At 42.3% G+C, this 27,470-nt stretch overlaps 1 protein-coding gene across 1 annotated transcript; it reads left to right on the forward strand.

Annotated features, from left to right (window-relative positions):
- The first annotated feature begins 569 nt into the window (after positions 1 to 569).
- Positions 570 to 27,470, forward strand: LOC136503795 (HIPL1 protein-like). The gene is made up of 3 exons (XM_066498761.1): positions 570 to 691; positions 24,485 to 25,013; positions 27,087 to 27,470. The coding sequence occupies exons 1-3, from the start codon at positions 570 to 572 to the stop codon at positions 27,468 to 27,470; spliced, it is 1,035 nt and encodes a 344-aa protein (XP_066354858.1).

The raw sequence follows: 27,470 nt of genomic DNA on the forward strand, positions 1-27,470 counted from the left end.
AAAGCAGTTCAAGAGTCAATAGCAGGATTTCTTCTAGAAAAAATGCTAAATCCCAACGGCGAGTTCTACTTTGATCCTAAGGAATAAATGATGTAAATTAAATGTTTATTGATATCGTTATTTTCGAGAACAAGATTATGAAAGTGTTGTATATATACATATATATATCTATAATATATATAGTTTCATACTTTATTCAAATATAATAATGCTCGAGATGAGAATTAGATGTAATTATATGCGTGCGTGTATTTATATTAGCAGCGTAGAATCCGTACATAAAAATATATTATATATTAAACAAATATATGTAACTGAACTGAAAACAAATTAAACAAAAAAAAGAAAAAGAAAATGAACCTTTAGTCCCGGTTGGTAACATCAACCGGGACTAAAGGTCCCTCTTTAGTCCCGGCTCGATGACCCAGGACTGAAGGTTCCACCTTTAGTCCTGGGATCGTTGTCCCGGCGCAGTAACCGGGACTAAAAGTTATTACCGCCCGGAACAACAAGGCCATCCTGTAGTAGTGCCGGTGGTGCTCGGGAAATCTTCCCTCACCTTCTGTGACATGGTAAGCGGAAGTAGCTGCTGCCATGCCGAGGAGAACGCGGTGCTGAAGCAGGAGTTCGAGGCGATGAGCATTGCCGATGCTTCCTGCGCCGCCATAGTCAAGCACATCCTCTGTGCGAGGTATTGCAAAAGAGGTTGCTCGTCAATATCGCCGCCGTCGTTAGTTTATGCGCTTTTATTTCCTTGTTAATTTTCTGCTTCTTTTTTCTGTTTCATTCATGTGCTTTTTCAAGCATTCTTTTCCCCCTTCTTTCGGTTGGCTTTCTTGCTTGTTCATATCATTTCAAGCTCAACAGCCCAAACCCTAATTCTTGTCCGCTACCGGTACGACCACTGCCAAACCTCCGACCAGATAACGGCCAACAGATTAAGATCCAAATCCCCGTCGGTTCGCTTTTGCGCTGGGTCGCCGGAATCGGTACCTCCAGCCGCAAGCGAACAACTGACTTCCACGTCCAGGTGCGTGCATCCGGGTCACCCCGGCCTGATCCGCAGCCCGGACTCATCACCGCATACAGCTAACCTGCAGGGTCCAGAGCTGCCCCGGCCGGTGTCGTTGACACCATCTAGCGCCGTTGATCTTCCCACCGTGGGCCGCCACAGCCCCTCCCATCCGATCGACCGATGACCGATGCAAGCCCAGCCTCCGATCCGCACGGTCACACGCACGTTGATCTCATGATCTGTCCGATAGCCGGCCGCTGGCAAAACTGGCAACGTCAGTGCTGTAGAGTATGACGACGACGTACGTACGTGAACCCGTAATACACTACGTCAGATTTACACATTACTGCCGGCATCATCATTGTCGTATTTATGAGAACCGGCAGTGATATACCTTCACTACCGGTTATGAGCTTGAAAATGAAAAAATGATTGGGGCTGAGCTAAAACCGACAGTGAAGGACCACATCACTGTCGGTTTGTGTTTTGAACCGGCAGTGTTTTGGCGGGCACTCATCACTGCCGGTTTAAGTCAAGAGCCGATAGTGATTGGGCTCTATCACTGTCGGTTTTAGCCAAGAACCGACGGTGATAAGCTTACAACAGAAAAAGGCTGCAGCCGTCCTCTCCTTCCTCATCTCTTCCTTCCCGAGAACAGAGGCGCGCGTTTGGACCCTTCCCTCCATTGTTGCGGCTGCTCTTCACCATGAAGCTAGTGCTTGGATTTTGAAGAATGGCTTGATCTTTTTGCTTTAAGGTTAGTAACAAACATCAACTCCTTTGATTTTGTTGCTTAATTAGCTTCGTTTTGATGGCAACATTGCTTGATTTCGTTCTAGTTCTTTCTCCATTCTAGAGAGCACTTTTCTAATTGAACATTTGTGTAAGGCTCAAATTATGGTGAATCCAATATCCAAAAGGTTGGTGTCTATGAACACATTTAAATTCCTAGCTAATTATTCCATGGTGGTCAAGATCATCATTGTTAGTATGTGATGCTATAATTAGTTCTTAGAAGTAGAGTAGAATAGTTGTTCTTCAATATTGTGCAATAATTGTTTTTTACTACGATTTTTAATTTACAGGGTCGGGGCTACCAATTTTAATTTTCAAATAATTAGTGTACAATAATGTTTTTCAAAAATGGTACTTTCGAGCTACAATTGTTGTTCATGAAGCTCGATTTCTTATTAATTCTTTGTAATTACTGTCTCAGTATTTTTTTTTGTGCAAAGATGGATCGAGAGTGGATGCATCTGTCCCGAACGGACAAGCGGTACATGCATGGCGCCAGTCAGTTTATCACCGATGCAAAGCCCATGCTAGGAATGGAAACCCTGTCTTCTGCCCATGCAAAGATTACAAGAATCATAGGAACTTTCGTCAAATTGAGTCTATACAATCGCACTAGATTACCAGGGGGTTCATGCCAAACTATATGATATGGGCTATGCATGGCGACGTTGGTGTGAATGTTCTGTAGGAAAACGATAATGATGTGGACATACCTGACGTAGCCATCCACGATGCTGACGAGGAACCCGGTGTCAACACGGAACCTATGACCACAGTTAATAATGTGTTTAGGAACACGCTAGCTGACGACACCGAGGATAACGATGGCATTTCTCAGCTGCTACGTAATGTAGAGACCGGATGTCTTAGTGAAAAACAATTAAGAAAGCTAGAGAAAATGAGACAAGATGGCAAAACACCATTGTATAGGAATTGTCCAATGAGCAAACTGGAAGCCGACATCATGCTGTTAGAGTTTAAATCGACAAACGGATTGAGCGATAAAGGCTTCGATCAGTTGTTAGGTATAATAAGGAAAATGCTCCCAGAAAAAAATAAGTTGCCAGAAAAGACATACTTGGCCAAGCAAATAATCTGCCCCATCGGCCTCGAGGTTGAAAAAATCCACGCGTGTTCCAATGATTGCATATTGTACTGTGGAGAAAATACAAAGACTTGAACAAGTGCCCCAAGTGTGAAGCTCCACAGTACAAGGAAGGGCCGTCAGATGAGGGTACCAAGACCAGATGAGGTCCCATAAAGGTCGTTTGGTATTTCCCTATAGCTCCCCGGGTGCATAGACTGTTTGCATGTGCAAAGTCAGCTAAACTGTTGCGCTGACATGGCGAAGCGAGCGTAAGAAAGATACAATGATGAGGCACCATGCCGATAGGCATGACTGGAGGACTATCAATACTATATTCTATAAGGACATCGATGGAGAGGTAAGGCACCTTTGGTTTGCTTTGAGCATAGATGGGATGTATCCTTTCGACCAGGTTAGAAGCAATCATAGCACCTGACCAGTGACGCTCTGTATATACAACCTTCCACCTTGGGTCTGTATGAAGCGGTCATACATCCAGATGCCACTACTGATCCAAGGGCCAAGGCAACCTGGGAATGACATCGATGTGTTTCTGGAACCAGTGATCGATGAACTAGTGGAGATGTTTAAAAAGGGTGTGCCGGATGTTTGGGACGAGTACAAAAATGAACATGTCATGATCAAGGGAGTACTTATCGCTACAATCACCGACATGTTAGGTCGAGGTTCGTTGTCCGGAGAGAAGACAAAAGGCTATACTAGATGTGTCGAGTGCTTGGACGACACCGATGCGGTAAATATGCCAAATAACTCAAAGATAGTTTATATGGGACACTGTAGGTTCCTACCTAAGGATCACCCTTACTACATGAACAGAAAAGATTTCAACGGTAGTATTGAGAAACACTTAGCTCCAAAATATCGAGACGAGCCTGCGATACTTCGAGAACTCAACAAACTGGAGGTTGTCCTTGGCAAGGGGGACAATGCAATAGCAGCGCCTGATGGGAGCGTTTGGAAGAAAAAATTGGTTTTCTGGAAACTACCTTACTGGCCATTTCTGAGTGTACGCCACTGTTTTGATCCCATGCACATCACTAAAAATATGTGCGCTAACACTCTTAACACCTTGATGGACACCGGGGGACATCGAAGGATTCACTAGTCACACGCCTAGACATGCAACACTTGGGAATCAGGAAGGAGCTGCATCCCGTGGAGCTAGAGAATGGCCAGTTCAAACTTCCGATTGCATCATGGACATTGAAGAAGAAAGAAAAGCGTGCGCTTATTTCTTTCTTCAATGAACTCAAAGTCCCGACAGGCTACTGTGCGAACCCGAAGAGGCTAGTGAACATGAGAGAACTCAAGTTCAACTATGGCCCTATGAAGGCCCATGACTATCATATCATTATGACTCAGCTACTCCCTGTTGCCCCACGTGGTATCCTCCCTCCAAAGGTCCGCGCCCCAATCATAAAGTTTTGCTCGTTCTTCAACGCGATCTCAAAAAAGGTCATTGATGTGTCCACGCTAGAGCAGCTGCAGTGGGACATAGCCGAAACTCTCGTTAGGCTTGAGATGCATTTCTCGCCGACTTTACTTTGATATCTCATTGCATCTGCTCATTCATCTTGTTGACCAAATTAGAGCCCTTGGCCCAATGTACCTGCATCAGATGTTCCCTTTCGAAAGATTGATGAAAGTTTTTCAGGAGGTATGTTAGGAACAGATTCAGGCCAGAAGGGGGCATGGTTGAAGGATGGTCAACGGAGGAGGCCATTGGGTTCTGCACATATTATCTGGACATCAAAAGGGTCAGAGTTCTAGAATCTCGTCACGAGGGAAGACTACGTGGCAAAGGAACGATCGGGAAAAATCTGTTACAGTAGAGGACCCTATTTATTTCAGACAGGCACAATTCGCCGTTCTCCAGCAAGCCGAGGGTGTGATGCCATACATTGACGAGCATAGGGAATCGTTGCAAACTCTGTATCCGAGCAGGTCACAGGCTTGACTGGATAAAAAAACATAAGGAGGAATTTGTTAGCTGGTTGCGATGTCGCTTGCTTGGAATAAAGTTGGGTAATGAACTGGATGCCTTAGCCAAGGGACCTTCGAGTACATATCTTAAGTACCAAGGGTATGAGATCAATGGATTCATATTTTACACACAAAAGTAAGATGGAAAGAGCACATACCAAAATTGTGGTGTTCGTTTTGATGCTCGCGACGAAAACAGCAACATGCAGGCAACATACTATGGTTTCATAGAGGAGATATGGGAGCTAGCCTACGGTCTGTTGAAGGCAACTCTTTTTCGCTGCCAGTGGGTCTGGCACGAGGAAATCAACACTAACAGCGAAGGGTTCACTACCGTTGATCTCACTAAGACCGCATACAGAGATGACCCCTTCGTCCTTGCAAGAGATGTTGTGCAAGTCTTCTATGCAAGGGACAACAAGACAAAAGGAAGGCTAAAAGTAGTCCTAGAAGGGAAAAGGAAGATTGTCGGTGTCGATGGAGTGACAGACGAAGAAGACTACATGGGCTATCAGAAAATGCATCCATTCGGGGCGAACGTACCCCTACCTATTCTTCAAGAGGGTGACAAACCTGCTTACGTACGAATTGATCACAATGAGGCCCTCATTGTTGATGCACCTAAAGATAGTTAGATTGTTGTTAACTATATAATCATTAATGCAGACGTTGTATCAGTAATTCACACTGAATATTTAATTTATATTTTATGCGCATCTCTACAATTTAATTATTGACTATGTAATCAAATATTAAGATGATGTTCACAAAACACTATTATTTAATAATTATAGACCATTAATTAATTATCATAGAATTAAATAATCAAGACACAAATTTTTGTGTTATTTTAGAATATAAACTAACTGCATTATTTCTATTAATAAATAAATAAAGAAAAGCAAACTAACCAAACTCCCTATCCTAGCTCAGCGGTTAAGGCCGCGCACTCTGTACTCTGTGACCCGTGCTCGAATCCTAGGCGGGTCAAACTTTTTTGATTTTGCATTTATTATTTAGTAGTGCATTACGATGGGATAAAAGGAAAAAATAAAACCATTCTAACCGAACTCCCTATCCTAACTCAGCGGTTAAGGCCGCGCAAATAGGTCTTTGTTATCGTATATGGAATTTTAGTGTAAAGTCTTTGTTATCGTATATGTAACTTATTTATAATTTTTTTGTAATTTTTTATGTATTTTATTACTATCTAAATAAATATATCGTTGTTGTTAAAACTTTCCCGCTGTAGTATCTAAATAAATATGTCCTTTACATATATGCACCTTCATTGTTGGTTCTATTTAGAAACCGGCAGTGATAGTCACCTTCACTGTTGGTTCTATTTAAAAACCGACAGTGATAGTAACTTTCACTGTCGATTCTATTTAAAAACCGGCAGTGATGTCCATGCCCCCCTATATAAAACAAACTGCAGGCCACATACATCTATCCCACTCACACACGAACTCTTTCAGTCTCATTTCTCATGTTTCACTCTCACTTCTCAAGACATCCACTCTCTCTCTACGTGATTTGGTCATAGCTCCTGTATTTTCAATGGTATTGATATGTTGTCTTCTCCAATATTCTATCTATATTCATTTGATCTATATTTATATTCATGTTTCTTTGCATTCTACATTTATATATATTCTTATTCCTTGCATTCGATCTATATTTAATTATGTTGCCACATTTTACTTGGAAGAATTTTTTGTGCATATATTTTATGTTCATATTTTTTTTGCATTTTATCGATCAGGTGGTATGAACAACGGACCTCCCCCACCACAAGAACTAGGTTTCCACTCTGGCGATGAGTCATTCGCTCCTAATGTGGCCATTCCACGGTTCCCTGTAACAGCTATTGTATGAAATATTTTCCAATATCTTTTGTTTTTTTATGCTAACAAATAAGTGTAATTAGTTTAATATCATTATTGTATGCATATATGTCGCAGACTATATCCCCAATAGATTGGCCGCGAACAGCACTTAGCTGGTTCTTTATCTCGGACATCGTCGAGAACACGGCATCTAATGCAAGTGGTCGGCTATGGACGTGTGAACTCAGTTTTTCCATCCCTATGAGGGGTTCAAATCATCGGAACCATATCCACGGGACGTGATAAGTGCCCAATTAAGTGCCATGCGCATCTGTTTAGTGGCACTTCGACATATTTGCTATGATGTGCCTGATTTCTCGCATTTCAAGGCACTTGCTTTGAATGCTGGTGATATGCTCGTCCCGCAAGCAAGCGAATGGTCTGTGAGCTACAACCATGCGGATGTGGTAAAATGGTCACTTATACCTGAGTCGTGGTTATTTATTGTTTATTATTGTAATAACATTCTCTAATTTTTTTCTTTTTCTCCGCATACAGATTGCGCTCCAGGACCTTACCTATGCTACATGTGGCTTGTGGGCTGTTCTAGACCAAGCTACGGAGCAACTCGGGTATGATTGGGACTTCTGCAATGGAAATCTCGGTCATCTTACTATAGAAGGACGCCAGTACTGCATAAGGATTACTAATAGGGGCAGTGATCGTTCAGTAGGTTACATCTATGGCCGACCATTCTTTCGGTATTGTGAGGCACGAGAGAGTGCACTCATATGGGCATTGGACTTCATCGATACAAGCGGATACATAATCCGTTACATCAATTACCATATATGGCTACAGAGGCATGTTAGTGTGCATGGCCCGATCGATTCCAGCAGTGATTCCGATAGTAATTAATGTTTATTTAGCTAGGTTTTCAAGGTCGTAGTTTAATTGGGTTCTAATTTTAATATGTACGGCTTTGTGTGTTTAATTATTGTCATGCATGTAATTCGTGTAACATTTGTTGGGCACCTAGAAATATACATTCCGGTGTCGTATTGGTCTCAAAATTATTCTCAGACTTGCACGTGCCACGTGTGAAGGAAACACCAAGTTTAGGATTTTCCGGAGATGGTTTGCTACTTTCTGAGGTTTAATTGAATTGCCGCGCGACGACACCGTTTAATTATTTGTTGAACTGACTCTACCCACGAAAAGATTCGAAATGGTGCCAAACTTTTACACAGGCTCTAATGTGCCCTAGGGATAAGAATTTTGTGGAGGTGGATGAAAAAATCTATTGGGTCCAAGATAAAATTCACCATTGTTTGTCTCATTCGGCACAGAGAAAAATATAATAAATAAAAAAAGATCAGAAAAACCTCAGATCCTGTGTGGGGTCTTAATTTGGGTGTACATGCTTGTCAAAAAAATTCAAGCCATTTCGACATAGGCGGAGTATACATGCTTCACAGAGGTACCTGTGCCCTTTCATCGAACCATGACTATACACATATGTTATCAAGGTTTCTGTGGTTCATAGGCATTCCGGTGTCGGATTATTCTCAAACTTTTCCTTAGGCTTGCACGTGCCACGTGTGAAGGAAACACCAAGTTTGGGATTTTCCGGAGATGGTTTGCTACTTTCTGAGGTTTAATTGAATTTCCGCGCGATGACACCGATTAATTATAGGTTGAACTGAGTCTACACACGAAAAGATCCGGAATGGTGCCAAACTTTTACACAGGCTCTAATGTGCCCTAGGGATAAGAATTTTGTGAAGGTGGATGAAAAAATCTATTGGGTCCAAGATGAAATTCACCCTCGTTTGTCTCATTCAGCACAGAGAAAAATATAATAAAAAAGATCAGAAAAACCTTAGATCCTGTGTGGGGTCTTAATTTTGGTGTACATGCTTGTCAAAAAAAATTCAAGCAATTTCGACATAGGCGGGGTATACATGCTTCACAGAGGTACATGTGCATTTTAATCGAACCATGACTATACACATAGGTTATCAAGGTTTTGGTGGTTCATAGGCATTCCGGTGTCGTATTCGTCTCAAACTTTTTCTTAGACTTTGAAAGGTCCTAATGGCTAGAGGGGGGGTGAATAGCCTAATAAAATTTCTACAACAACACTTAACAAAATAGTTAGACAATTATGAGGCGAAGCAAGTTTTGCGCTAGCCTACTCAAAATGCAAGCCACCTACCACAATTCTAGTTTAGGTAGTGTCGAATCACACAAGAGCTATGACACTACCCTATGTTAGTGTGCTCTCAAAGGCTAACTAAAGAGCCACACCAACCAAGCAAGCAAGCTCTCACAACTAGCTACACTAAAGAGCTTGTTAACTAGTTTGCGGTAAAGTAAAGAGAGTGATCAAGAGGGTTATACCGCCGTGTAGATGAAAGAACCAACCAATCACAAGGACGAATAACAATGAAGACCAATCACCTCAGAATCAATGATGAACACAATGATTTTTACCGAGGTTCACTTGCTTGCCGGCAAGCTAGTCCTCATTGTGGCGATTCACTCACTTGGAGGTTCACGCGCTAATTGGCTTCACACGCCAAACCCTCAATAGGGTGCCACACAACCAACACAAGATGAGGATCACACAAGCCACGAGCAATCCACTAGAGTACCTTTTGGCTCTCTGCCGGGGAAAGGTCAAGAACCCCTCACAATCACCACGATCGGAGCCGGAGACAATCACCACCCTCCGCTCAACGATCCTCGCTGCTCCAAGCCATCTAAGTGGCGGCAACCACCAAGAGTAACAAGCAAAATCCGCAGCGAAACACAAACACCAAGTGCCTCTAGATGCAAACACTCAAGCAATGCACTTGGATTCACTCCCAATCTCACAAAGATGATAAATCAATGATGGAGATGAGTGGGAGGGCTTTGGCTAAACTCACAAGGTTTCTATGTCAATGAAAATGTGCAAAAGAGTGAGCTTGAGCCGGCCATGGGGCTTAAATAGAAGCCCCCACGAAATAGAGCCATTGTACCCCTTCACTGGGCACAACGCGGGCTGATCGGACGCTCCGGTCAAGTTGATCGGACACTAGACCCAGCATCCGGTCGCCCGATGTAAGCCACGTGTCATTCTGAGTTAAACCTGAGCCGCCAGATTTCAACGGCTATGAAGCGACCGGACGCTCCTGCACAAGTGACCGGACGCTCAGACCCCAGTGTCCGGTCGTTTCTAGTAAGCTCCCAAAACCGACTTCTGCCGACCGGACGCGTCCGGTCATGCCCGACTGGACCCTGCTAGCGTCCGGTCACACTGTGACTATTTAATATGCTGACCGACAACACGACCTGACACAGCCCTTCAGCGTCCGGTCGCTGAGCGACCCAGCGTCCGGTCAGTTGACCGATGCCAGCATCTTTGCGACCAACTCCATTTCACTTCTAACTTCTCCACCGTTGCTCAAATGTGCCAACCACCAAGTGTATCACCTTGTGCACATGTGTTAGCATATTTTCACAAATGTTTTCAAGGGTGTTAGCACTCCACTAGATCCTAAATGCATATGCAATGAATTAGAGCATCTAGTGGCACTTTGATAACCGCATTTCAATACGAGTTTCACTCCTCTTAATAGTATGGCTATCAATCCTAAATGTGATCACACTCTCTAAGTGTCTTGATCACCAAAACAAAATAGCTCCTATGGTTTATACCTTTGCCTTGAGCTTTTTGTTTTTCTCTTTCTTCTTTCCAAGTCCAAGCACTTGATCATCACCATGGCATCATCTTCATCAAGCTATGATCTTTGTTTGCTTCGCAACTTGGAGTGTGCTACCTATCTCATGAACACTTGATAAACTAGGTTAGCACTTAGGGTTTCATCAATTCACCAAAACCAAACTAGAGCTTTCAATCTCCCCCTTTTTGGTAATTGATGACAACTCTTTCACAAAGATATGAATTAAAATTCAATTGAATCCATGTTGCTTGCCCAAGCATATTTACCATGTGTAAAAGGATATGGACAAGTTTCATGAACCCCAAATGGTAGCAATTGCTCCCCCTACATATGTGCTAAGAGTTTGGATTGTAGCTTGCACATATGCTTAGATAGGAAATATAGGAGTCAATGTCTACCACATGATGCTAAGGTATAAAAGATGGACCTTTGAAGCGTGATACCAATAGGAGTGCACCAATATACCATCCTTAGCACCATGGTTAGCTCAATACCACTTAGAAATATTTGGAAATGAAAGTTATCTAGTGATTTCATTTCATCATTCAATCTAACAACTAGCATACATCACACAAGCATGGATATTTTTAAATTTAGAACTTATGCCATGCAAACAAACATATGAAATGCACATTCAAATGCACCATACAAGTTCATGAGCTTGCTCCCCCTACTTGTGTGCTCAAAATTTTAATTTGATCCCTTTCCTTTTTCACTTTTCTCCCCCTATGTCATATATCAAGTTATCCCTTTTCTTTTTCACTATTTTTACTACTATCTTTGTTTCTCTCCCCCTTTGTCATCAATGACCACAAAGGTTCTAAATATAGATAGTATTACTTGTAGGGTCGAGATTATCAATGTCAATCAATGGGGTGAGGATCATTTTCCCAAATTTGGTATAATCTAGATCATTTGCCAAAGATATTTAACTCGGTTTGATCCAAGGACGAGCTTCTTCACACCTCCAAATAAGGGTTATCTTGTACCATGTTGAGTTAAATACTTAGAGCTCATAGGTTTACAAGCCCATAAACATGTCATATGCTATCACTAGATCAAATCAAGCATAGAAGCAATAGTGATATCATATAAACATCAAAATCATTTAATTTTCATGAATGAGCCTAATAAAATAGAACCACTTGAAAGGTCCTAATAAAATTGAAAATGTGACTAGATGCACTAATCATGTCCTTAGCAAAGATGTAAGCCATGCCAATCAACTTTTACCTTGGATTGCTTGAAGGAGAGGCATGTCATGTAAATGGGGGGTGCATCAACACATATTTGAGAAATCCAATATGTTCAACTCATTCCTTAGCTTGCAAAACCTTTTCTCATCCAATGGCTTGGTGAATATATCGGCAAGTTGATCTTCGGTGCCTACACTCTCAATGCAAATGTCCCCTTTTTGTTGGTGATCTCTTATGAAATGGTGGCGGACATCTATGTGCTTAGTTCTTGCATGTTGAACCGGATTGTTGGTTAACTTAATTGCACTCTCATTGTCACATAGCAATGGCACTTTCAAGAACTTGATTCCAATGTCACACAAAGTGGCCTTCATCCAAAGTATCTGTGCACAACAACTACCGGCGGATATGTATTTGGCTTCGGCAGTTGATAATGCAACACTATTTTGCTTCTTTGATGACCATGAAACAAGTGATCTTCCCAACAATTGACATGTGCCCAAGGTGCTCTTCCTTTCAACCTTACATCCCACATAATCCGAGTCAGAGTAACCAACTAGCTCAAACTTTGCTCCTACGGGATACCACAAACCAACATTTGGTGTATGCTTCAAGTACCTCAATATCCTCTTTGTAGCCTTCAAATGACTTTCTCTTGGTGAGGCTTGAAATCTTGCACACATGCATACACTAAACATGACATTCGGCCTTGATGCGGTCACATAGAGTAGGCTTCCAATCATAGACCGATACAATTTTTGATCCACCATATTTCCACTTGCATCACTATCCAAGTTGCCATTGGTTCCCATTGGTGTGCTAATGACTTTGCTATCAATCATGCCAAACTTCTTGATCATGTCCTTGATGTACTTGCCTTGACTCACAAATGTACCATTCTTTAATTGCTTGATTTGAAGACCAAGGAACTAACTCAATTCTCCAATCATGGACATCTCAAACTCATTAGCCATCATCTTTCCAAACTCATCACAAAAGTCTTGATTGGTTGATCCAAATATGATGTCATCAACATAGATTTGCAATACAAATAGATCTTTTCCAATCTTCTTGATGAAAAGAGTGGTGTCAACCTTACCCATGGTGAACCCTTTAGAGAGTAGGAAGTCCCTCAATCTCTCGTACCATGCTCTAGGTGCTTGCTTCAAGCCATACAATGCCTTCTTCAACTTGTACACATGGTTGGGCTTCTTATCATCTTCAAAACTGGGAGGTTGCTCTACATATACTTCCTCATTGATGTAGCCATTGAGAAATGCACTCTTAACATCCATTTGATAGAGCTTGATGTTATGGGCACAAGCATAGGCTAGCAAGATTCTAATTGCTTCCAATCTAGCAACTGGGGCATATGTTTCTCCAAAGTCAAGACCTTCAACTTGAGTATAGCCTTGTGCTACCAATCTTGCTTTGTTCCTTACTACTATCCCATCTTGATCTTGCTTGTTTCTAAAGACCCATTTGGTTCCAATCACATTGTGTCCCTTTGGTCTTTCTACCATCTCCCATATTTGATTTCTTGTGAAGTTATTCAACTCTTCATGCATAGCATTTACCCAATCAACATCCTTCAATGCTTCATCTATCTTCTTTGGTTCAATGGATGATACAAATGAGAAGTGCTTACAAAATGATGCCAATCTTGATCTTGTTTGTACACCTCTAGAAATATCACCAATGATAGTGTCCAATGGATGATCTCTTGCAACATTGGTTGGTTGGAGGATTGGAACTTGATTGCTTGCACTTGCTTGATCATTGGGTTGAGATGATGTACTAGCCACTTGATCTTGTTCATTGTCATGAGATCCACTTGCACTAACTTGATTTGTATCATCTTGCACATTTGAGTTAGAGAGCACTTGCACTTGATCATCTTCATCATCATTCACTTGCCTAGGCCTCAATTCACCAACATCCATGTTCTTCATGGCATTTGAAAGTTGAATGCCTCTAACATCTTCTAAGTTCTCATTCTCTACTTATGAACCCTTGGTTTCATCAAATTCAACATCATGAACTTCCTCAAGAGTACCATTATCCAAATTCCAAACTCTATATGCTTTTCTTGTGGTGGAATAGCCAAGTAGGAATCCTTCATCACATTTCTTATCAAACTTGCCTAATCTTGTGCCTTTCTTCAAGATATAGCATTTGCAACCAAAGACCCGAAAATATGCAATGTTGGCCTTTCTACCATTCAAGAGCTCATATGGTGTCTTTTCTTTCAATCGGTGACAATAGAGACAGTTGCTATAATAGCAAGCCGTGTTGATAGCTTCGGCCCAAAAGGATTGACTCACATTGTACTCACTAAGCATAGACCTTGCCATATCAATGAGTGTTCTATTCTTCCTCTCAACAAGGCCATTTGATTGTGGAGTGTACTTGGTCGAGAATTGATGTCTAATTCCAAATTCATCACACAACTCATCAATTCTAGTGTTCTTGAACTCACTACCATTATCACTTCTAACTTTCTTGATGGTTGTTTCAAATTCATTCTGAATGCCTTTGACAAATGATTTGAATGTTGCAAACATATCACTTTTGTCCACAAGAAAGAATACCCATGTGTATCTAGTGTAGTCATCCACTATCACAAAGCCATATTTATTACCACCGATACTAGTGTATTGTGTTGGCCCAAACAAATCCATGTGCAATAACTTAAATGCTTTACTAGTGCTCATCATGCTTTTCTTAGGATGGGTGTTTCCAACTTGTTTGCCGGCTTGACAAGAGCTACAAAGCTTATCCTTTTCAAACACAACATCTTTCAAGCCTCTAACCAAGTCATGCTTAACCAATCTATTCAATTGTTTCATTCCAACATGACCAAGCCTTCTATGCCATAACCAACCCATGCTAGACTTAGTGAACAAGCATGTAGATAATTTAGCTTCACTAGCATTGAAATCAACCAAGTATAGATTTTCATATCTAAAACCTTTGAAGATCAAGTTAGAGCCATCTACACTTATGATCTCTACATCATCTACTCCAAATATGCATTTGAATCCAAGATCACACAATTGAGCCACGGATAGCAAATTGAAGTTCAAGCTTTCTACTAGCAACACATTTGATATGCTCATGTCATTGGATATAGCAATCTTACCAAGCCCTTTGACCTTGCCTTTGCCATTATCACCAAATGTGATACTATCATAACCATCATTGCCATTGGTGTTGATTGAGTTGAACATTCTTGCATCACCGGTCATATGTTGAGTGCACCCACTATCAAGAACCCAATGCCTTCCTCTGGCTTTGTAATTAACCTACAAAAGAATATCAATTCTTTTTAGGTACCCAAACTTGCTTGGGTCCTTGAAGGTTAGTCACTAGGCTCTTTGGTACCCAAATGGCTTTCTTCTTTGAGCCCATCCATGGTTTACCAATGAACTTAGCCTTCACACCATTTGTACCCTTAGTAAGCATATAGCATGAATCAAGCTTAATGGAGGATACATTAGCATTTTTGCTCTTGTTTTTGCATTCTTGCTCTTTATGACCAACTTGCTTGCAACTAGTGCAAAACTGATCTTTGTTCTTCACAAAACTAGTCTTGTGAGGAGCAAAGGCCATCTTGCCTTTCTTGGGGGTATAGCCCAATCCCTCTTTATAGAGAGAAGCTCTTTGGCTACCCAAGCACATAAGCAAGCGGTCCTCACCACCACAGGCCTTAGCCAAGGTGTGACTGAGCTCATTAACCTCCTTCTTGAGGGTCTCATGCTCAACCATTAGTGAGGCATCATATGTGAAACCATCACTACTAGATGAGGTGGAAGTAGAAATGCTACAAGAAGGGTTAGTGAGATAAAAAATGATAGGCTTATAAAATGATTCATTAATTAAGTCACAAGTTAAACCTACATTGCAAGTTTCAACATGCTTCTTTTTATTTTGCTCTTTAAGCGAAGAAGAATGAGCTTTTTCAAGCTTTTTGTGAACTTTGCCAAGCTTCTCATGGGCTTTCTCTAGCTTCTCATGAGTTGCTTTGAGCTCATCAAGGGCTTGCTTAAGGGCTTTTACCTCCTTATTCAAGCTCTTGCATTCCCTTCTCTTAATGTCAAAGTGTTCTTTAGCATCTTCTAGCATGTCAAATAATTCATCCTTAGTAGGTTCATCATCATCACTATCACTATCATTTTCATTTTCATGTTCATTATCATCAACATGTTCTTCATCACTTTCATCATCACAAGATTATACCTTAGTGGCCTTAGCCATGAAGCATGATGAAGATTCGAAGAGAGAAGGCTTCTCATTGATAGCAATGCTTGCAAGAACCTTCTTCTTGGTGGTCTTGTTATCATCACTATCATCGTCATCATCACTTGAGGAAGCATCACTATCCCAAGTGACAACACATGAACCACCCTTCTTCTTCTTGAATGCCATCTTGTCCTTCTTCTCTTTCTTTTCCTTCTTGTCCTTCTTCTTGTTCTTCTTGTTGTCATCATCATTGTCGCTATTATATGGGCATTGAGCAACAAGATGATCTTTGCTTCCACACTTGAAGCACCTTCTTGACTCTTCTTTGTTCTTGAATGAAGATTTCTTTCTTCTTGCATGGTAGCCCTTCTTCACCATGAACTTGCCAAATCTTTTGACAAAGAGAGCCATCTTATCATCATCATCATCATCCCAAGATTCATCTTCTTCACTTGATGTCTCTTGCTTAGCTTTGCCCTTTGATGATGTGGCTTTGAATGCCATGCTCTTCTTCTTGTCATCCTTCTTGTCATCTTTTTTCTCCTTCTTTTCTTCCTTCTCATCATCATCTCTATAAGTATCATCGGTCATTATATCTCCCAATATTTGGTTTGGTGTCATGGTGTCCAAACCGCTTCTTACTAGAATGGTGACCAATGTGCCAAATCTTGAAGGTAAGCACATCAAGAACTTATGGGAGAAGTCCTTGTCCTTCACCTCTTCTCCAAGTGCTTTGAGATCATTGACAAGCACTTGAAGCCTATGGAACATCTCGGGCACACTCTCATCCTCCCTCATCTTGAAACTTGCAAACTTCTCTTTGAAGATGTATGCCTTAGCACCCTTTACGACTTGAGTGCCCTCAAATGATTCTTCCAACTTCTTCCATGCCTCATGAGCCATCTCAACATTTTTGACTTGCTCAAATGTTCTTTCATCAATTGCATCATGAATAGCACTTAGAGCAATGTCATTGTTTTGGAGAAGTACTTCTTCGGCCGCGGTGGGATTCTCCGGATCTTCAATCTCAATTTTTGTTTCTACCACCTTCCACACTCTTCTATTGATTGACTTGATATGTGTGGTCATCTTTGACTTCCAATATGGATAATTTGTGCCATCAAATTGAGGTGGCTTCTTGGTGTTGTTGATTTGAGCTATTTTTACACCGAAGGTTGTTAAGCCTCAAATCACGGTGACCTCGGCTCCGATACCACTTGAAAGGTCCTAATGGCTAGAGGGGGGGGTGAATAGCCTAATAAAATTTCTACAACAACACTTAACAAAATAGTTAGACAATTATGAGGCGAAGCAAGTGTTGCGCTAGCCTACTCAAAATGCAAGCCATCTACCACAATTCTAGTTTAGGTAGTGTCGAATCACACAAGAGCTATGACACTACCCTATGTTAGTGTGCTCTCAAAGGCTAATTAAAGAGCCACACCAACCAAGCAAGCAAGCTCTCACAACTAGCTACACTAAAGAGCTTGTTAACTAGTTTGCGGTAAAGTAAAGAGAGTGATCAAGAGGGTTATACCGCCGTGTAGATGAAAGAACCAACCAATCACAAGGATGAATAACAATGAAGACCAATCACCTCGGAATCAATGATGAACACAATGATTTTTACCGAGGTTCACTTGCTTGCCGGCAAGCTAGTCCTCGTTGTAGCGATTCACTCGCTTGGAGGTTCACGCGCTAATTGGCTTCACACGCCAAACCCTCAATAGGGTGCCGCACAACCAACACAAGATGAGGAACATACAAGCCACAAGCAATCCACTAGAGTACATTTTGGCTCTCCGCCGGGGAAAGGTCAAGAACCCCTCACAATCACTATGATCGGAGCCGGAGACAATCACCACCCTCCGCTCAATGATCCTCGCTGCTCCAAGCCGTCTAAGTGGCGGCAACCACCAAGAGTAACAAGCAAAATCCACAGCGAAACACGAACACCAAGTGCCTCTAGATGCAAACACTCAAGCAATGCACTTGGATTCACTCCCAATCTCACAAAGATGATGAATCAATGATGGAGATGAGTGGGAGGGCTTTGGCTAAGCTCACAAGGTTTCTATGTCAATGAAAATGTGCAAGAGAGTGAGCTTGAGCTGGCCATGGGGCTTAAATAGAAGCCCCCATGAAATAGAGTCGTTGTACCCCTCACTGGGCACAATGCGGGCTGACCGGACGCTCCAGTCATGTTGACCGGACACTGGACCCAGCGTCCGGTCGTCCGATCTAAGCCACGTGTCATTCTGAGTTAAACCTGAGCCGCCAGATTTCAATGGCTATGAAGCGACCGGACGCTCCGACACAAGTGACCGGACGCTCATACCCCAGTGTCCGGTCGTTTCCAGTAAGCTCCCAAAACCGACTTTTGCCGACCGGACGTGTCCGGTCATGCCCGACTGGACCCTACCAGCGTCCGGTCACGCTGTGACTATTTACTGTGCTGACCGACAACATGACCGGACGCAGCCCTTCAACGTCTGGTCGCTGAGCGACCCAGCGTCCGGTCAGTTGACCAACGCCAGCATCTTTGCGACCAACTCCATTTCACTTCTAACTTCTCCACTCTTGCTCAAATGTGCCAACCACCAAATGTATCACCTTGTGCACATGTGTTAGCATATTTTCACAAACATTTTCAAGGGTGTTAGCACTCCACTAGATCCTAAATGCATATGCAATGAATTAGAGCATCTAGTGGCACTTTGATAACCGCATTTCAATACGAGTTGCACTCCTCTTAATAGTACGGCTATCAATCCTAAATGTCATCACACTCTCTAAGTGTCTTGATCACCAAAACAAAATAGCTCCTATGGTTTATACCTTTGCCTTGAGCTTTTTGTTTTTCTCTTTCTTCTTTTCAAGTCCAAGCACTTGATCATCACCATGGCATCATCTTCATCATGCTATGATCTTTGTTTGCTTCGCAACTTGGAGTGTGCTACCTATCTCATGAACACTTGATAAACTAGGTTCGCACTTAGGGTTTCATCAATTCACCAAAACCAAACTAGAGCTTTCAGACTTGCATGTGTCACGTGTGAAGGAAACACCAAGTTTGGGATTTTTCGAAGATGATTTGCTACTTTCTATGGTTTAATTGAATTTCCGCGCGACGACGCCGATTAATTATAGGTTGAACTGAGTCTACCCATGAAAAGATCCAGAATGGTGCCCAACTTTTACACAGGCTCTAATGTACCCTAGGGATAAGAATTTTGTGGAGCTAGATGAAAAAATCTATTGGGTCCAAGATGAAATTCACCCTCTTTTGTCTCATTCAGCACACAGAAAAATATAATAAATAAAAAAACTGATCAGAAAAACCTAAGATCCTGTGTGGGGTCTTAATTTGGGTGTACAAGCTTGCCAAAAAAATTTCAAGCCATTTCGACATAAAAATACATATGCTCCTATTTATTCAGTATATAAAAGAATTTTTTTAATATATATAAACATCATTGTCGGTTTCAAAAAACCGGCACTGATGAGAATAAACTGATAGTGATACTGGTTATCACTGTCGGTTTATTTTAAAAACCGGCAGTGATATATAAAAAATTAAAAAAAATTGTGCCAGCCCTCGGGTTCGAGCGCGGGTCTCGGGCTGCAGAGTTCAGAGACTTAACCGCTGCACTAGTATAGGATGTGTGCCAAGGGTTATTTATTTTTTCCTTTTGACCTTTAGGCCGCTTAAAAATTATAAGGGAAAATTTGCTATGGGACACTCCACTTAGAACAAAAAAATTTGGGCCGCCTGAGACTCGAACACGGGTCTCGGGGGCTAAGTTGAGGGGTCTTAACCGTTGCGCCACTAGGAGGAGTTCGAAAGAAAATGAAAAGTTATCCTACTTAACACCTAAGTTAACACCTAACTACTACACAACATCACTGCCGGTTTGGGGAATGACCCGGCAGTGATGTACCCCATCACTGTCGGTTTGCAAGCAAAACCAGCAGTGATGAGCTATTTTCCGAAATAAATTAATAATTTATAAAATAGAACAAAAAATTTTGGACCACCTGGGACTCGAACACGGGTCTCGGGGGCTAAGTTGAGGGTCTTAACCGTTGCGCCAGTAGGAGGAGTTCGAAAGAAATAAAAAAGTTATCCTACTTAACACCTAACTTAACAACTAACTGCTACACCACATCACTGCCGGTTTGGGGAATGACCCGGCCGTGATGTACCCCATCACTGTCGGTTTACAATCAGAACTGGCAGTGATGAGCTACTGGTATAAAAGAGGCGCGGGTTGAAATTATCCAAATTCATTTCAACCCCGCGCCAACCCTCCCCCCGTGTCGCCGGAGCACCACCCCGCGCCGGAGCACCGCCCCACGCCGTCTACCGCCCCACGCCGGAGCACCGCCCCACACTGTCCACCGCCCCACGCCGGAGCACCGCGCTGTCTGTGCCAAGCCGGAGCACCGCGCCGTCTGTCCCACCGTCGAGGCCTTCAGGAGCGCGTGGATAGCTGCTTTCCCACCCGCACGGTGAGTGCGTGGCTCACTGCCCGCTACGTGTCTGATGAAATGTCCCACATCTGCTTACTTGAATCAGTTTTATCATGCAGTGTGTGCTGTCATACAGTTTGATCACGCAGTTGTGAATGCTAGAACCTAGGTTTGCCACATAGTGTGTGCTGTCTGTTTCTTTGTGTTTCTGGACGCATTGCTAGTAAGTAGTACATTGTTACTTAGTAGCATGTTGCTCAGCTCTATTCATCAGTATACTGATAAGAACAAAAGCGTAATTTTATTTTTGGTTACTAGGATAAACATAGCAGGGACTCGTAATACTTGACAGAAATTGCTCTCTGAACGTTAATGGTAGTTTGATTTCAATGGTGGACAGTTTAGCAACCAGAAGGACTTCTAGCAGGATTTCAAGAAATACAAGTTATCCGAGGAGTACTTAGAACTAAGCAGGAAGAATAAGGAGAATTCGTAGAAAGCGACGAATCCTCATCATCTTGGCTCTCGTGGCTACGCCAAAAAGATGCCAGAAGTTGAAGCAGAACTTTAATAGATGGATTGCCTTGCTGAGGAAGGTGTTCCGGTTGAGACCGTCGATTAGGAGCCCAGATCGGTAATATATTGTATGGGGAGGAATGTACGGCACACCGAGGATGGGGGCTTTAGCTCCTCAAATCAACCCATGAGCGAACTCATCCAGAGGATCTCCCAGGTAACTGAGGAGGTAAGGCAAGGGACTCTCACTTCTAATAGGGAGAAAGACGTGCTCACCCAAGCACTCGGAACCAAGGAGCACCCTGGTCGCACTAGAGGAACCGGTGTTGTTCCTTGGAAACTAGCATTCCCCCAAGAATCTAACACTTACCGGAGCCACTCGAGGGGTAGAGCGGAACAGGAGGCAGAGTATTTGAGGTGACTAAAAGAGATAGAAGACAGAATGGAAGCACGGATTGAGGCGACCGTTGAAGCACGAGTCGAGCAAATTTTGCTGTCTAAGGGGTCAGTAGTACAACAAAACCCTACTCCTACTGCCTTTAGCCCACAGTTTAGGGGTCGCAGCAGCTGCAAATCGACCCTGCTCGACGAAGAAGAGGCGAATGTGCCTCATCCGGTGGACGACATCACTGAACCCGTCAATGTCAAGTTGTACATCCATCAGGAATGGACAAAAGACAAGGTGGCACTTGGCCAGGCCTGGCCTACAGGAAACGGGACAATTAATGGCCGCCCAATTCCACTGGGGTACGCTCGCGTTACCATTGACAGAATACTTGATAAGAAGTATAACAAGATACCCATTGAGTACCCCGTAGCGGAAGACAGGCCAAAACTTGATCATAACAAGGGCTCTCAAGTGGCCTAGCACAAGTGCTTCATTAAGCTTGACCACCAATTGTCCTCTGATGATGAGGACGACTACGAGTCTTCGCCCACCCACGATGATCACTCACCATCTCCCAACAGAGATCACTCCCCTCCTCATCCAGAGCCATCACCCCCGAGAAGATAGAGGTCTCCTTCTATTCCTCCTCGTTCGACTCCATCTTCATCAGCCCCAAGAAAAGAGACTCCTCCTCCTCCATCTTCATCAGCGCCGGGAAATTATAATTCTCGTCATCATCCTCCTCCTCCTCCTCCATCTCAGCCCAAAACAAGATCAAGGACATCATCGCAGTCGCAGAAAAGGTCCTTGGATTCGGTCGCTAATGCTCCCAAAGTGGACCAACAAAAAAGAAAAAGGTCATTCAGTGGCAGCGTTACCACCTTGATGAAAGAAAAATTTACAGCACACATCTCGAAGGAAGATTGTCTTAGTTTCTTCAATCTCTGTGCCTCACTGCCTCCATTTTTGTTGAAGTCCGAATTCGAAAGGCAAACACAGAATAAATACGCTACAACAAGAGACAAAGAAATACACAATAAAGATTTAAGGAACATACAGAAGTTAGTCGAAGACAACCCTGATTTAATCATAGAAGAGGCCGCGAACATCTATTATGATGTACAAGGGACGGGAACACCGGCAATGAAGTATGAAAGGGGCAATCTTTTAGTTCCCGATCATGAGTATAAAAATCTGACAACATATATGCGCCAGTTACATGAATATTACATGGCTCAAGCAACAGAGACGGACGACTTTGGTTTTGAGGTTATTATCTGTTCGCCACATGTTTTCCAATATCCTAAAGAAGAGAAGTTTGATGTCGAGTGGGAGTGCTTGTTCCAGCTATACCAGAAACGCTCTCTCGATGTTCAAATGTTGACGCTGTGGACTATGTAAGTACCCTACACGCACGATATTATAATTAACTACTCACTCGAGACATAAATTGTTAACTTTTGAGAACTTCCCATGATTTTATGTAGGTGTATAGCAAAATTTTGCATTGTAAAAAGCAAATGGGATCACATAGGCTTCTTGGACCCCTTGCGAGTCAATGAGAGGACATGTCTCGGCCTCTATGGATGTGACGTGGAAGACCTGAAACAGAGATGCATTGCTGTTTTCGACGAATTCACGATGAAGAACAAAACCCACATACTTCTAGCCTACAACTGCGAGTATGTGTTCTCGGCTTTTAATTTTATGCTTCTTTTTTTGTTAAGATTATTCGATAATTAGGATTCTGTGATTGCAGCAACATTTCGTCTTCATTTGTGTTAATCTTGCCAAAAATCTGATCGAGGTGTGGGACTCGAAGAAAAAACCATTTCATCATCTGGATGCACCGGTCGCAGTGCTGAATTAGTAAGCGATCCTAATAGCATATTATTTTCTAATCACACATACCGCTTTCTAATGTTTCTCCTTTTAATGTTGCTCAGTGTCCGAAGAAGACATATCGGTGGGAAGCCGGTCCCATTCACGGTTATCGAAATGGAGGGGAAGTACCTATCACAGCCGGCGGAAAACAATGAATGCGGGTTTTATGTAATGTGGGCAATGCTTCGCCGGTTAGCAACAAACCGGCAATGTTGTCGTAACCATCAATGTCGGTTAACCGGCAGTGATGGTTACGACAACACTGTCGGTTAGTTGCCGGTTAACCGACATTGATGGTTACGACAACACTGCCGATTTGATCCAAGAACCGACAGTGTAGGCTTGCTCAACACTGCTGGCTTGAGCCAAGAACCGACACTCTTGAAGCAACCGTCACTGTCGGTTGGGACTATAAACCGACAGTGTTGTTCAACTGGACACTGCCGGGTGAAGCCAAGAACCGACACTGTTTCCTGTAGATCAGTGTCGGTTTTCAAGGACCGACAGTGATGTCAACCCCCCATAACTGCCGGTATGCCACTGTCGGTTCAAAATTTGGCAGTGAAGTGGGGTTTTAAACCGACAGTGATGTTCAGATCTGGGGTAGTGATAAGAAGGAAGAAATCAAATGAATGTTATGCCAAAAAAAAACATTTATACATAGTAACAATAACGTTTGGAAGATTGGCATGCCTACTTTAATTAACGTGTTGGAGCGCAAAATTCATGGTCAACGTTTGTCCTTCCTTGAGCCTGTGGTAGTCCCCCATGCTAGATTGTAATTCTTCCTTGGAGCTTGTTCTGCAATGAAATGGAGAGGAAAATAAAATAACTATGATTACATGTGAACTCACACTTATCAAGTTTACATGAGAAATAATCCAGAATTCTTGCAAAATATTGTGTAAAGGGTAGCCGACCTTTCTTGTAGTATTCAGTATTGCAGTGGTTCAAACTTTTTCTAGCTCTTTAATCTGCAGTTGTTAGAAAACTATTAACAACACCTACGCCTCAACCCGGCCAGCAACAAAACTATCACTATGCCAGAAAAGCACATTAGTGACGCGTCTAGATAGTCATTAGTGACGCAGGAAAAACACGTCACTTCTATTGCGTCTCTAATGTGAAAAGATTAGTGACACGTAAAAACACGTCTATATGGATCTGTTTAACAGGCTCAACACACGGAAATTTTAGTTGAAAGTTTGCAGTTATTGCCCGTTGTTGGTTTTAAAAGGGGCCCAAGCTTGCATGGGCTGTGGACAGTTGTCTTTCCCAGCCAATCTTGAAGTGTTGAATTTAACTTTTGTTTCCACTCATGCAGAAATGCATCCCGTCTCCTTCCGGGCAGAAGCTTAAGATCAATGCAACGCGACCAACGACTATCCCTCTCCGGTGCTCCTCCCCGCATTCGTCCAGCTCTGCTCGACATCTCAGCAGCACTGTTTCTAGTTCCCCACAGCAAGAACCTACGTGCTTCGAGGGAATCGCCGCAGGCTCCTACAGCAGAATGGCCACACATCCAGATGGCTAGCCGGATCTTCCTGTCTACCCTGGAGGGTGAGATCTGGCTGGCATCGGTCCCTGCGAGAGGATCCGGAAGCGCCCTCCAGATCAACGGCAGCCCGTTTCTGGACCTCACAGATCGGGTGCTCCAGCTGGTGGGCATCACGTTCCACCTGGAGTTCGCCACCAACGGCCGCTTCTTCGTCTCCTGCACCTGCGATTGCAGCACCATGCCCAGCTGCGCCGGTAGCTGCTCCTCTGCTGCAGGAAATTGCTCTACGCCACCATCCCAGTATCAGCTCATTGTCTCCGAGTTCTCTGCAATGAGCGGCGATGACTATTCCAAGGTAAATATATAACATGCCCCCATTTACTCCTTGTAAGATTTAACTAAAGATTCAAGGATTTTCCTAGTGTCTTTGTTAGATAATCAAGTTCATCATCAAGATAGCTATATATATGTTGACAAATAAATATAATCGGGAGAGTTAAAGAGACTATAGAAAATCAAATGCGATAAAAAAAGATCAAATTTAGAGCAAATTAGACAAACTCGGAAAAATCAGTCCGGGTCGGTTTTGGCTGAGTGCTCCCCAACCAAATTTAAAACCAGCATAGGCCGGTTTTGTAAGTCCGAGATTTTTTTTGGAAACTCAATCGGTCTCGTAGGAAACATGTAAATTGCATGTGAATAATTTTTTTATTGAGATAAGATCACCCACTCCATTTATATGAGACAATCACAACTAATTGAGAGATTTATCTACCCAATCGGCCAAAAACCAATTTATTCATCTACCTCAAGCTCTTCTAACCCTCAGCTGTTCTGCACTTCTCTCTGGGATTTGTGGACATCCTAAGTGGCCTTGCCGACCCTAGGATACCCGGCCACTACTATAAAATGATTTCACAAGATGGAGATTATTATTTTAAGTGACGACACATTTATGCGTCTGCCTCTATAAATATTTTTAGGAGACAACGTTTTGGAAGACACAAAAAATATGGCCGTCTCTGAAAAATGATTTATACAAGCGAGCATCCTAAGGTGTCTGCCTCTGTTGCACATTTTATAGAGGTGGTCACCTTAGAATGCCCTTCTTTGTAAATCGATTTTTAGAGAAGAACACCTTAAGATGCCCGCCTCTATTATTAACAGAAGTGGCTATTCTAAAGGATTGACTCTAAAATCAATTTACATATACAGACATCTTAAAAGGCAGGTCTCTAGAAATAGTTGCATCAAAAAAATATTTTATAACTTTTCCGTACCAAGTCAGATGTAGACACACTTTATATCATAATTTTAGCACTTGACGAGACCTACAACTTTATAGTTGAGAAATTTCTTATTTGAATTTTCTTACGTTTGGGATTTAAAACTTTTAGAACCCAAAATACTGTTTAAAGTCAATAGATTTTGATAAAAATTAATTTTTTTTAACAAACTTAGATGTTGGCATGGTTTTACCAAATTTATAGTGATCACTTGAATCTACAACATTGTAATTGAATTTTTTTTATTTGAAGTCTTTTATGTCCCAAATATGTATTTTAAGTTCATAGATTTTGAAATTCAAAATTTAGAATTTTGAAACAACCTTGAATGTTCACATAGTTAATACCAAAGTTGTAGTGTCTGATCTGATCTACATGCTTTCTCTTGATAAGTTTTTATTCAAAGTTTTTAGTGTCTCAAATATTTGTTTTAAATTCATATATTTTAAGATTTGAATTTTTCAAACAATCTTGGATGGAGACACATTCTGTAATAAAGTTGTAGAGCTTGACAATTTTTCTTTTTTTAATTTGAGTTTATCTAGTAGCCAAAATATTCAATACAAATTGTGAAAATTGTTGATACAAAACGATAGCATCCTATATATACTAAAAAATGATTGTGTGTTGCAATGGTAAGCAGATGTTATTGTTGAGTGGAACGTTGTGAATTCAAGTCTTGAGAAACACCAAATTTTCTGGAAACCATTACCGGAGGGCCTCTATAAATGACATTAACTGAGACAGGCATCTTAAGTTGCTCGCCTTCGTTAATCACTTTACGGAGGTAGGCATGCCGATCGCCTTTGTAAATGGTGATTAATAACAGTGACAATTTGTTAGAGGCGAATGGCTTGCCCGACTTTGAAATTTAAAAAAAAATGCATGCATTCGAAAATCCTCTCTGTAGTAGTGCGTTGTTCGTCTTTGAGATGGGTCTTCGCGGAAATGTCCGTGGGTGTTTTGTGCTAATGAGCATCAAATCAACCTCACCGACCCCTGGTTTGTCTTGCCATTTAGACCTCGCTCCGCTACATGCATCGGCAATGTGTGGCCCAGACAATCTAGCCCTTGTTGATATATGATTTGATTTGGTGTCAATAATATCTATGCTAAACTATTCCCCGTTCTTGTGCCTTAAGGAGACTCGTGCTGATCCAGCTCAAGTCAGGAGGGTCTTTAGCATGGCGTTACCTCTACAACACCGCACATCCTACGACCAGGATGTAGGCCAGATTCTATTCTGGCCAATCGACAATGATGATTATTATTACTACCTCTACCTCGTCGCGGGGCATAGTGGGGAGGGAGATCTCTGCAAGAAGAATACCTCAAATTGTGGAAAAATCATCAAGCTGAACGTCGACAATTCAACTACTCGGAAGATAGAGATTTTCGCCGTGGGTCTGAGCAACCCCATGGGGTGCAGCTTCGATTCTGCATGGCCGTCCAACTTCTGCTGTGCGAACGTGGACCAGGTATACATGCATACACTACTGGATTCAGGCGCTTTGCCGAGTGCCTAA

Source organism: Miscanthus floridulus, chromosome 14, assembly GCF_019320115.1.
Source record: "Miscanthus floridulus cultivar M001 chromosome 14, ASM1932011v1, whole genome shotgun sequence".
NCBI classification, from domain to species: Eukaryota; Viridiplantae; Streptophyta; class Magnoliopsida; order Poales; family Poaceae; genus Miscanthus; species Miscanthus floridulus.